This window comes from Lampris incognitus, chromosome 6 (genome assembly GCF_029633865.1).
Source record: "Lampris incognitus isolate fLamInc1 chromosome 6, fLamInc1.hap2, whole genome shotgun sequence".
Taxonomy (NCBI): Eukaryota; Metazoa; Chordata; class Actinopteri; order Lampriformes; family Lampridae; genus Lampris; species Lampris incognitus.
The window spans coordinates 44,287,533-44,300,175 of NC_079216.1; the positions used below are offsets into that span (position 1 = coordinate 44,287,533).

General features: G+C 43.2%; 1 protein-coding gene across 1 annotated transcript in view; it reads left to right on the forward strand.

Annotated features, from left to right (window-relative positions):
• The window catches only part of b4galnt4a (beta-1,4-N-acetyl-galactosaminyl transferase 4a), a 283,146-nt gene that overhangs the window by 254,297 nt on the left and 16,206 nt on the right, over positions 1 to 12,643 (forward strand). The window contains 1 exon segment of the mRNA XM_056282004.1: positions 5,534 to 5,701. Within this exon segment, the coding sequence (XP_056137979.1) occupies positions 5,534 to 5,701 (168 nt within the window).

The following is a 12,643-nucleotide window of genomic DNA, read 5'->3' on the forward strand; positions in this document are numbered from 1 at the left end:
ATGCATTCACTCATTGAAACTCACCAAAGTTGATCTCTGTACAAAGGCATCGCAAATCCACTGATTCTGACATCCATCCATCCATTATCCAAGCCGCTTATCCTACTAGCAACAACAAATCAAAAGTGACAAGACAAGCAAATTATAAGGTAGTGGGTACCTGGCATGTTTGCCAACATGTGCCATTTATTTCGCCTTCTCTATATTTCTGTTTGCTGTGATCACCTCATAGTTTGGTTTGGAGACAGAGCAAGAGAGGCAAGATTGAGATGGCTTGGGCATGTGTGGAGGAGAGATGTAGGGTATATTGGGAGAAGGATGCTAAATATGGAGCTGCCAGGGAAGAGGAAGGCCAGAGAGGAGGTTTATGGATGTGGTGATAGAGGGCATGCGGGTGGCTGGTGTGACAGGAAAATGAAGAGGACAGGAAAAGATGGAAATGGATGGTCCGCTGTGGCGACCCCTAATGGGAGCAGCCCAAAGTAGTAGTAGTGGTAGTAGTAGTAGTAGTAGTAGTAGCTGTGATCACCTCATAGCTGAGGACAATGAATGACTTTGCGTCTTTTGGGGAAGGATGGTCACAACTCCTGTGTTTCTGGATGCAGAAATCTAATCTGGGGAGTAGGGGCAGGGGCACTGTTCCAGTCATTACGACTCAGGCAACACTTACAAGTATTTATAGTGGTGCTTGAAAGTTTGTGAACTCTTTTGAATTTTGCTATATTTCTGCATAAATGTGACCTAAAACATCATCAGATTTTCACACAAGTCCTCAAAGTAAATAAAGAGAACCCAATTAAACAAATGAGACAAAAATAGTATACGTGGTCATTTATTTGTTGAAAAGCGTTGATGCTCATCAGGCTGGAAAAGGTTACAAACCCATCTGTAGAGTTTGGACTCCACCAATCCACAGTCGGACAGATTGTGTACAAATGGAGGAAATTCAAGACCCTCCCCAGGAGTGGTCGACCATTAAAGGTCACTCCAAGAGCAAGGCGTGTCATAGTCAGCCAGGTCACAAAGGAAAGGAACCCAGGGTAACTTCTATGCAACTAAAGGCCTCTCTCATATTGGCTAATGTAAATGTTCATGAGTCCACCATCAGGAGAACAATGAACAACAATGGTGTGCATGGCAGGGTTGCAAGGAGAAAGCCACTGCCACTCTCCAAAAAGAACATTGCAGTTTGCTAAAGATCACATGGACAAGCCAGAAGACTATTGGAAAAATGTTTTGCGGACGGATGAGACCAAAATAGAACTTTTTGGTTTAAATGGGAAGCGTTATGTTTGGAGAAAGGAAAACACTGTATTCCAGCATAAGAACCTTATCTCATCTGTGTGGTAGTATCATGGTTTGGGCCTGTTTTGCTGCATCTGAGCCAGGACAGCTTGCCATCATTGATGGAACAATGAATTCTGAATTATACCAGCAAATTCTTAAGGAAAATGTCAGGACATCTGTCCGTGAACTGAATCGCAAGAGAACGTGGGTCATACAGCAAGACAACGACCCTAAGCACACAAGTCATTCTACCAAAAATGATTAAAGAAGAATAAAGTTAATGTTTTGGAATGGCCAAGTCAAAGCACTGACCTTAATCCAATCAAAATGTTGTGGAAGGACCTGAAGCGAGCAGTTCATGTGAGGAAACCCACCAACATCCCAGAGTTGAAACTGTTCTGTACGGAGGAATGGGCTAAAATTCCTCCAAGCCGATGTGCAGGATTGATCAACAGTTACCAGAAACATTTAGTTGCAGTTATTGCTGCACGGGGGGGGGGGGGTCACACCAGATACTGAAAGCAAAGGTTCACATGCTTTTGCCACTCACATATATGTAATATTGGATAATTTTTCTCAATAAATACATGACCAAGTACAATATTTTTGTTCCATTTGATTAACTGGGTTCTCTTTATCTACTTTCAGGACTTGTGTGAAAATCTGATGATGTTTTAGGTCATATTTATGCAGAAATATAGAAAATTCTAAAGGGTTCACAAACTTGCAAACACCACTGTAGTTTGTGCAGATGTGTAACACCTACTCTATGTTTTTCTTGCTTCTCATCACAACTATAAGACCATTTTAACAGCATGTGTATGTGCAAAAGAACAAAACTTGTCTTTCTGGGCCAGTCAGAAATGGTGTACGCCAGCGTCCTAGTTATGATGGTCTGTGAGAGGAAAGGAGAGATGGAGTGGGTGTTGGATGTGATGTCATGTGAAGGACTTCATGAAGAAATGTTTCCATCTCCTCAACTAGCCCTCCATCTTTCCACCTCTGTCTCTGTCAATCACCCCCCCCCGTTTCTCCATTTTCGTACTGTTTGAATTTTTGCCTTTACTCTCCCTTTCTCCATTTTGTCATCATTCACACTCCCTCATTACTCGTGCTCACTCTTTCTCTCTTTCTCCATTTTGTCACCATTCAGATTCCCTCATTACTTGTGCTCACTCTTTCTCCATTCTCTCACAGTCCCATGAGCACCATATCTTTGCCTGTTTGACCGATAACTACATTTGTTCGTTTGCACGGGGGTGGGGGGGTACTTATGTTGCAAGACAGTCTAGAAATAATTAGATCACCACTTTCCAGTAGGTTTTTCTAATTATCTTGATTATGTCTTTTGATTGTGGCAGACATGATATAACACTTGCAAACTAATCATTTTAATTGTTGCAACTTGATAAGGGAAACCCAGGCCCTCGCCATTCTACTAACTTGTGTTTCCCAAAGTCATGGAGATGCATTCAGTTGCTAAGCGATGGGTTGCTCAGCAACGACAGTGTCTTGGGACGTATTCTTATTAACAGAGCATGAGATGAGTAAATACGTCATGAACCCCCCTCTCAATGTCTTTTTTTAGACAGCAAAACATGAAATAATTAAGCAGAAATATTTGAGTGTGTTTCTACAAATGCTCTCTCAGCTGTGTTAGCACTGCATGCTTAATGACATCTCAATTATCCTTAACTGGTTCTTTGAAAGCTCACTGCCTCACCAGTGGTGGATCTGAAGACAAGTCAAGTCAAGTCAATTTTATTTGTATAGCCCAATATTACAAATTTGCCTCAGTGGGCTTTACAGCAACACAACATCCTGTCCTTAGACCCTCTCATCAGATAAGGAACAACTCCCAAAAAAAAAAAAAAAAAAACTTTAACAAGGAGAAAAAATAGGGAGAAACCTCAGGGAGAGCAACAGAGGAGGGATCTCTCTCCCAAGATGGACAACATGCAATGGATGTTGTGTTTACACAATTGAAAGAATACAACATTGAAAGAGGATAACAGAATTATAATGGAATTATAAAATTTATGAAGAATATGATGTGCAGGATGCCATCAGAAAAATGAAAGGTGACCCCATAACCATCTGAAAGGTGGTTATGGGGTCTTAGCATATAGCGTCAAGACCACACCGACTTTTGGCCACAAAAGCCGAAATATTTCTGTACTGTATGTTATTCAGTCTCATGCCCACTATTTTGCAGCACTCAAATGTTTCCAATGATAATTGGTTTTAAATCCTTTGGTAATGAGATTGTGATATATGACAGTGATCTTACATATAGAGATTGACTTGTCTGAACACAGTAATACAGATGGTTTGTTACAACCCTAAAACCCAAACAGACTAGTGTAACAGTGTAATGACCATGGATGTGTAGCCTCGCTAGCCCTTGGCTAATGGGTCGGACCCTTTAGTTGACTGGTTAGTGCAGTCGCCCATGGTGTGGGGAATCCAGGTTCGATTCCTGGCTGCCCCTGAATTCTCTCTACATTCTTGGCTAGCAAGTCTACACATCCATGGTCGTTGCACTGTTACACTACCCCCTCCTTCAGTAAGCACCTCCCCGCGTTTCAGCATACCAGCTCCCCCTCACACCTCTGAATGCATATGCATCCCACCGCTGCCACCAATGTAGCAAGAATTCAGGGGGCAGCCAGGAATTGAACCTGGGTTCCCCGCACCACGGGCAACTGCGCTAACCAGTCAAGTAAAGGGTCCGACCCATTAGCTAAGGGCTAACGAGTCTACACATCCTTGCACTGTTGCACTACCACACAGAAACGCACATGAAATTCAAACAAACTTAAAAACGATGAATAAAATAGTGGCCTCTCTACAGAGTCGTGTGAGGGTAATTCAAAATATTTGTCACACAGTACTGTCGCTTGCTCCACTGCCAAAATTATGCAGAATGGATTAAGGGAAACAGAGAGAGGGACATTGCATTTTTTTTCTTTTTTCGGTCATTGGTAATAGCGAAGCCTTAGCAGGGCAATGCAATAAACCATGCAATTGATCCAATTTGATATCTGATTGCTGAAAAGTAGATAGGCTAGATGAGTTTTTTTTTTTTTGGGCTATCCTCTGTCCACACACACACACACACACACACACACACACAGAATGATAAATGTGCAAACTCCACTTCTCTGGAGGATAAAAACGATGCTGACCACCTTGTTAATTATGAAGCATTTCTCCCACCAGACCATGGCCCTGACACACCATTAATCACACGCTGTCTCTCCCCCCTACCTCTATCGATTGGTATAATTATGACTCTCCTCATGACTCTCCTCTGCTTTCTTTTAATAGCCTCCAAATTTTTTTTTTATCATTTTCTCCTCCTCTTTTCCTCTCAGCCCTAATACTAGGGTTGGGTACCAAACTCGACACTTTAAAGGGTACCAACAGAATTACGTTGGTACTGCCGAGTACCTATTCACATTGGATCAACCAGTTCCAAATTGCAGTACCTTGAGAGTGGGTTGTGCTGTGAATTAAAATAAATGTTGATAAGATTCCTTATAAGCCTCGCGAAAAATCCCCCCTAGTTTACTGCTTGTTGCAAGTGCGCATATGGATAAGAGAGTATACGTTAGAGAGAAAAAGAGAGAGAGCAAGAGAGAGAGAGAGAGACAACAATGTTTGAATTGAGAAGTTTGGACTTTGTAATAACAAAAAGTAATTTCAGTTGTAAAAAAACGAGAGTAAAGTACCAGAAAATGGTACCAGTACCGGTATTGGTTCAAATGTGAATGGTACCCAACCCTACCTAGTACTTCCTCTTCTCCTCCTTCCCTTTTCACTACTCCACATTCTCCTCACATCCTCCTTCTGATCAATAAAGACCTCTGATTGTTGAGGGTCTGTGATCCAGGTGTAATGTTTCTTCTGATAGCCAACGTCTGTCAAATGTGTCATTCTTTCCAAATGTCAAATTTGGTAACTGTGATAAACACTTCTCTCCATTATCTATCTATCTACCCATCTATCTATCTACCTATCTATCTATCTATCTATCTATCTATCTATCTATCTATCTATCTATCTATCTATCTATCTATCTATCTATCTATCTATCTATCTATCTATCTATCTATCTATCTATCTATCTATCTATCTATCTATCTATCTATCTATCTATCTATCTATCTATCTATCTATCTATCCATCCATCCATCCATCCATCCATCCATCTATCTATCTATCTATCTGTCCTGTCTCTCAGATGAGTCAAATCTGAAGATGAACAGTGTAGACCACATCCCCCAGACCTTGGCCAGTCACATCCATCTCCCGGCGGAGACTCCAGCCCAGGGACAGGGCATGGAAGGAGGCAGCAAGCAGCATGGAGCAGACATGCTGAGGCCAGACCCCAGGGACACTTTCTATAGCAGTAAATCTGCCTTTCATATTTTCTGACAGTGCCTTTTTCTGCCCACTTTTATGTTGTTTGTCTGCTTGGCTGTCAGTCTTGTTTTCTGTGGTGTTATTTTCTCTGTCTGTCCATCTGCCTGGCTGGCTGTATATAGACTGTATTTTTTCAGGCGGGGTTGTCACTCTTTTTGTGTATATATTTTTTTTCGCCTGGTTTTTCTATCTTTCTATCTGCCCTGCCTGTCAATTTCTCTGGCTGGCTGACAGCCTGTTTTCTTCACAATACTGCCTTCTCTATAAACCAGCTCAATGTTTATCTTCAGCCTTCCCTTTCTTCAATACTAACTTACGGTTTTGTTGAAGACAAAAGACAAATTCTGAAATTACAATCATGAAGATTTGCATGTAAACAAGTATCCTTTTGACGACTGCTGTTGCAGATTTATTTGAGCCAGCAACCCATCCACGAATATCCAAATCATTAATAAAGATACTATCAGTAAGATTTTGACTTTACTGTAGCAAAAAATTACCATCATTAGAAATTAGAGATTGGAAAAAGGTATCAATCTATACCAACTGCAAAATTATAGCTTTGCCAGGTGCTGAGATTTCTAGTTGTCAAAACCTACATTCTGGCCAATTGTTTATTTTGGTGACTAAATCAGTAGAGAGTGCCCTGCCCTTTTGAATCCAATGGTCTTCCACAAAACTAAGGGTGCTCACATATTCATCTCACTACTAGGGGTTTCAAAGAATAGCTGACTATCAAAACCACTGGTCAACGCTGTGCATAGTTGTAGACTAATCGTTCATCTGTGGTTTTAGCAATGTGCAGTAATAAAACAGCAGCAATGCATCTTACTGCTTCCGGTGTGGGAAGATGACAGCGCGAATTCAAGTTTGCGGCAGCCTCACTCTACCGTCCATGCAGTGTCTTTGTCCGAGTCTGTGTCAAAGTTTTGTCTTGGTTTGATGGCTGAGAGAGCTGGCGCTGGATTGGCTGGGAGAGCTTGGTCTGTGGGCCCAGGGACCACGGCCCTGCCTGGAGCTGCGTCCGAGGAGGAAACACCGAGGGCGGTCTGACAGGACGCGGAAGTGGGGCAGGCTAAGCTAACTGCTAGCCCATGCAGACCACCAGTTCCGATAACACTGAGGGCGGTCTGACAGGACGCAGAAGTGGGACAGGCTAAGCTAACTGCTAGCCCATGCAGACCGGCAGCTCTGATAACACTGAGGGTGGTCTGACAGGACGCGGAACTGGGGCAGGCTAAGCTAACTGCTAGCCCATGCAGACCAGCAGTTCTGATAACACTGAGGGCGGTCTGACAGGACGTGGAAATGGGGTAGACTTAGCTAACTGCTAGCCCATGCAGGTTGGCAGCTCCAACAGTCATTGATTGGCTGGCGTTCATTCCCTTGGACAGTGTTTTCTTTTTTTCTTTTTTCTTTTTCTGTTTAGTTTGTATATATGTGTTAGTTTGGATACATGTGTTAGTTTGGATATGTGAGTTCTTGTAGTTTTTGGATGTGTGTTTTTGCCTTTGTGTTGTACTGCTGTGGGCTGGGAGAAACGATATTTCATTTTATTTCATGTCGTTTCAGTCGTTTTCTACATTATGCCATGTTAAATAAATAGAATGATTTTCTACGTTATGCACATAAAATAAACAGAATTTAAGGTATTTAGAGAAGAAAAGACTCGCTATCCCTGTGTTGTGGTTTAATGAGTGATCATGTTAACTGGTGACTTTAGTGACGGCAGCTGTTGAAAACACGAACAGAAGATGTAGTGTCCTCCTAAAAGCCTTTAATTTGACTTTAATCAATTTTTAATACACTCTCATCTCTGTTTGATATCTAAGATAACCATTTACGTAAGTTAAATTGTGCTCAGCAAGATTGATTCATCTTTCGTAACGTTTCTTATAATGTGGGAAACAAACCGCAGCTGGCAGTGCAGCTGTATTTTGTACCGTTATCCTCCATCGGAAAGTGACCCATATTCAATTTAACCTGTAACGTTATAATGTCAAATTGCTCATTAGATGCTAGCTGCTCTGCTAATCTTATGTTTTTCCCCACATTAAAAGTAACTTCAAGAAATATGAATGCTTCTTGTTGGCGACACTTTAATTTATATAATTTAGAACAAAAAGGACCAGACAAATATATTTGTACTGTACTGAACATTCAATTTAAGATGATTTAAGGCTTTTCAACAGCTGCTGTCACCATGACAACCATGGACCACTGTCACTAGTTAAACCGAAACACCTGCAAGAAAAAAAATCCACTAAGATGGCGCTGCAGACGGCAGCCTCGGTTCTGCACCTTCTTGCACTTTTTCTGTTTTTGTTTATTTATTTAGATTCCAGCTCTCTCTCTCTCTCTCTGATCACATTCATCAAGGAAGAACATTTAAACCTCTGACTTATCCACTGGTCAAAAATTTTCACCATTTTTCATTGAACCAGAAAGTTTTACTGAGTTTTTGGTTGGAGGCGCAGCAGCTCTGTATGGGCTTCGCCGGAGCCGATGACAAGGAAAGCGAGCCGGAGCACTCATTAAATTGTGACATCAGGGATTTCAAACTGCGCTCCTATCAATCCACCTAGAGAATGTCCGCTCTCTGGCCAACAAGATGGATGAACTGCTACTCCTCAACAGAACACACACAGACCTTTTTAGATCTGCCATCCTGTGCATCACTGAAAGCTGGCTTGGTGGGCATGTATCGGACAGCTCACTCCATCTGCCGCACTTCCAACTCCTCTGAGCAGACCATGAAATGGAGCTAATGAGGAAAAAATGGGGAGGCAAAATCTGCTTCTATATAAACGAAGGTTGGTGTACGAATGTCACAGTGTTGACGAAATCATGCAGCCCTCACTTAGAGAGCACTATCGTTGACTGTAAACCATTTTATTCACCGTGGGAGTTTTACTCCTTTATTCTGGTTGGTGCCTATATCCCATCTCGGGCCTGTGTTAGTGAGGCAACACCTGGCTGACCAGATAATAAACATGGACCACAAATATCCAGACTCCCTTCTCATTATCCTTAGAGATTTTAGCAGAGCAAACCTCAGCCACAAACTGCCAGAATACAGACAGCATGTTAAGTGTCCCTCCAGGGACAAAAACACACTGGATCATTGCTACACAATATTAAAGGACCCCTATTGTGCTGTCCCCTGTGCAGCTTTGGGACTCTCTGATCACTGTCTGGTTCAACTTCTTCCAACCTACATGCAGAAACTAAAATCTGCAAAGCCTGTGGTTAAACATGTGAGGAGATGGACCAATGAGTCAAAACTGGAGATTCAGGCCTGCTTTGACTACACTGTCTGGAGTGTTTTTGAGGCTGCATAGACAGAGCCGGACAAATTTATTGACTCTGTGACATCTTACATCAGCTTCTGTGAGGTGTGTGCCCACCAAAACTTTCTGCAACTTCAATAACAATAAGCCCTGGTTCGCAGCAAAACTCAGGCAGCTTCACCAGGCCAAGGAGGAGGCCTACAGGTGTGGAAACAGGATCTGGTACAATCAGTCCAGGAACACACTGACAAAACAGATCAGAGTAGCCAAAAGGGGCTACACTGAAAAGCTGGAAAAAAAGGTTTGTAGCTAACGATCCTGCGTCTGTGTGTAGAAGCCTGCAGGACATCACCAACTACAGGAAACCCTTCCCCCTCACTGTAGAGAACCTTAAATTAGCTGATGATTTGAATGTGTTTTAATGCAAGTTTGATCAGCACACTACCAATCCCCTCACCCGCTCCAAGTCAGACATTACACAACCAACTGCACTCCCTGCCATCACCCTTCCTCTCCCCCCGGACTCCCCACCGGCACTGATGGTCTGTGAAGATGATGTGTGTCAGGTCTTCCAGAAACAGTAGATCAGGAAGGCGCCCTCAGGGATGTGTGCTCTCCGCACTGCTCTTCTCCCTCTAAACCAACGACTGCACCTCAGGAGACCTAACTGTTCAGCTCCTGAAATTTGCAGACAATACTACAGTCATCAGCCTCATCTGAGACTGAGATGAGTCTACATACAGATGGGAGGTCAAACAGCTAGCCCGTTGGTGCGGTTACAAATCCTAGAGCTGAATATACTCAAACTGTAGAGATGACAGCAGACTTCAGGATGAACCCCCCATCGTTGCCCCCCAACCCTCACCATACTCAGCAGGACTGTGTTGGCTGTGCATTCCTTCTGGTTTCTGGGTTCTACAATCTCACAGGACTTTGAAGTGTGAGTCCAACATCAACATAGTCATCAAAAAGCCCCAGCAGAGGATGTATGTCCTGCACCAGCTCAGGAAATACAACCTGCCTCAGGAGTTGCTACTCCAGTTTTACACTGCAGTCATCAAGTCTGTTCTCTGCACTACCATCACTGTCTGGTTTGGATTGGCCACCAAACAGGACAGGAAAAGACTACAACGGACAGTCAAGTCTGCAGAAAAGATTATCTGTGCCGACCTGCCCACCATCCAGGACCTGTACACCTCCAGAGTCAGGAAACGGGCAGGGAAAATCACTGCAGACCCCTCACACCCTGGTCACAACCTGTTCCAACTTCTGTCTGGTAGGAGCTACAGAACACTGTACACCAAAAAACCCACGGGAACAGTTTCTTCCCCCTCGCTGTCACACTTATGAAGAGTTAACTTACTGTGGCACTGTGCAATAACCCTGGAACACTATAATACCCACTCTACATACATATCATATGTATTTATTTTAGTCTATAATACAAAATGTGCAATATATTTCCCTCACTGCTGTATATCTGAACAGGCTGCATACTGAACATTAAAAAACATCCACCAACCATGTTTATAAATGAGCATCTTTTTTTCTACCGTTTAATATTCATCTCAGCAGTCCTTGCACTCATTTCTTTGCACTATTTGTATCCTGTTTACAGTTCACAGAAATGGCTTCACCTGTATATAGTCATTCCTTGTATATATTTCTGAAGATTTCTGTGGTGTCGTTCTGTGTAAATAGACCAGAGTCAAATTCCCCGAATGTGCAAACATACCTGACCAATAAAGACGATTCTGATTCTGAAAGCAGTCGCGTTACTGCAGTCAAACAGTATCTTCAGCTCAGACAGGCTGAACAGTAGCATAATTTCCCCCGGCACCCTGCTGGTTAACAGTACCGGTGGCAGTCGTTGGTAACCCGGGCCTCGACCAATCCGGTATGGAAATCTTATTTATGATCCGCATATTTGATTTGGCAAAGATTTTACACCGGATGCCCTTCCTGACGCGGCCCTCCCCATTTATGTGGGCTTGGGACTGGCGCTAAGAATGCACTGGCTTGTGCATCCTCAGTGGCTGGGGTTCTGATTCTGAAAGCAGTCGCGTTACTGCAGGCAAACAATATCTTCAGCTCAGACAGGCTGGCTGGGGGTTTAGTCCAATCAGATTGTGGCTCATTTGTAAACGGTGTCTCAGAATTAATCCAGGACTCTGCTATATCATCTACCCCCAGGTTGGTCCCGATTACATTAGTTAACTCTTTACTGGTTGTATTTGAGATCTTTTTGACGAGAATTGATCGTTGTTATTGGGTGAAAATAAACCAAAACATGCTATATCTCCCGCGATTACTGGACTACTTTTTGGGAGCAGTTGATGACTGCTAAGATGCAGCAGTCATGAATGCCCTACTCACTACACATTTTAACACTCCGAGATGGAGGAGCCCAACACCACTCTAAACAACCCAAAAAGCCTCATACAGCAAAACGAAAAAAGCAAATTGCATGAAAATGCCACTCAAAAAATAGAATAAAGGTATCACTTTTGAGAGGTGGCAAAAACTTAAAAGGCATAAAAAAAATCTCCCTGGTCATGCTACTGTTGGACCAGTAAGCGATGTTGTTAATTGATATATAGGGTTAGGTCTCTGCAGGATCTGTGTTCAGTAGCTTGTAAATTTGTGAGCCATTATTAGCATTACTTGTGTCATTTGCGGGCCACCGTCGCTCATAGGGCTGGGGCATAAAGTTGCCAATGTTGGTGCAGTTCCTACTGATCACTGATAGTGGTCACAAGAGGAAAAAATAACTGATTGTGAGCCTATCTTTAAAGCTTTTGTAGTTGCTAATTTTAATGTGTATATTCAGGTAGGACTTAACTGGGGAGAAATCACACAGAGTATCTTATGATTTCAGTACAAAAACCATCCATCCATTATCTGAACCACTTATGCTGCTGGGATGCTGGAGCCTATCCCAGAAGTCATTGGGCGGTAGGTGGGGAGATGCCCTGGACAGGCCGCCAGGCCATCACACAGGGCTGACATACACACACACACACACACACACACACACACACACACACACACACACACACACACACACACACACACACACACACTCATACCTAGGTACAATCTTTTTAGTATTGCCAATTCACCTGACCTACATGTCTTTGGACGGGGGGAGGAAACCAGAGCCCCCGGAGGAAACCCACACAGACACGGGGAGAACATGCAAACTCCACACAGGATGACCCGGGACAACCCCCAAGGTCGGACTATCCCAGGGCTTGAACCCAGGACCTTCTTGCTGTGAGGCGACTGCGCTAACCACTGCACCACCGTGCCGCATACAAAAACCAAATGCAGAAAAATAAAGCATGTCGCTTCGAGTTTGTATGAAACGCCAAGTTGATGTGGCAAACAAGCAGATGGGGCAGAACAACCTCATCGGATACTTTACCAGCAGATACAATAACATCACTTACTAGAATCCAGGTTCAGGCCTATTTTTTTGGAGGGGGGGAGGAGGTGCTGATGTAGCAGCACCGACAACTCTGTTTTATCTTGAATAGATCCGTAGAATTTGGGTTGCTCCAGCATCACTGCAGTTACCACTTATCACCACAGGTGTCAGTATGAGTTTCAGGATTATTTAATTAACTGGATGCTGT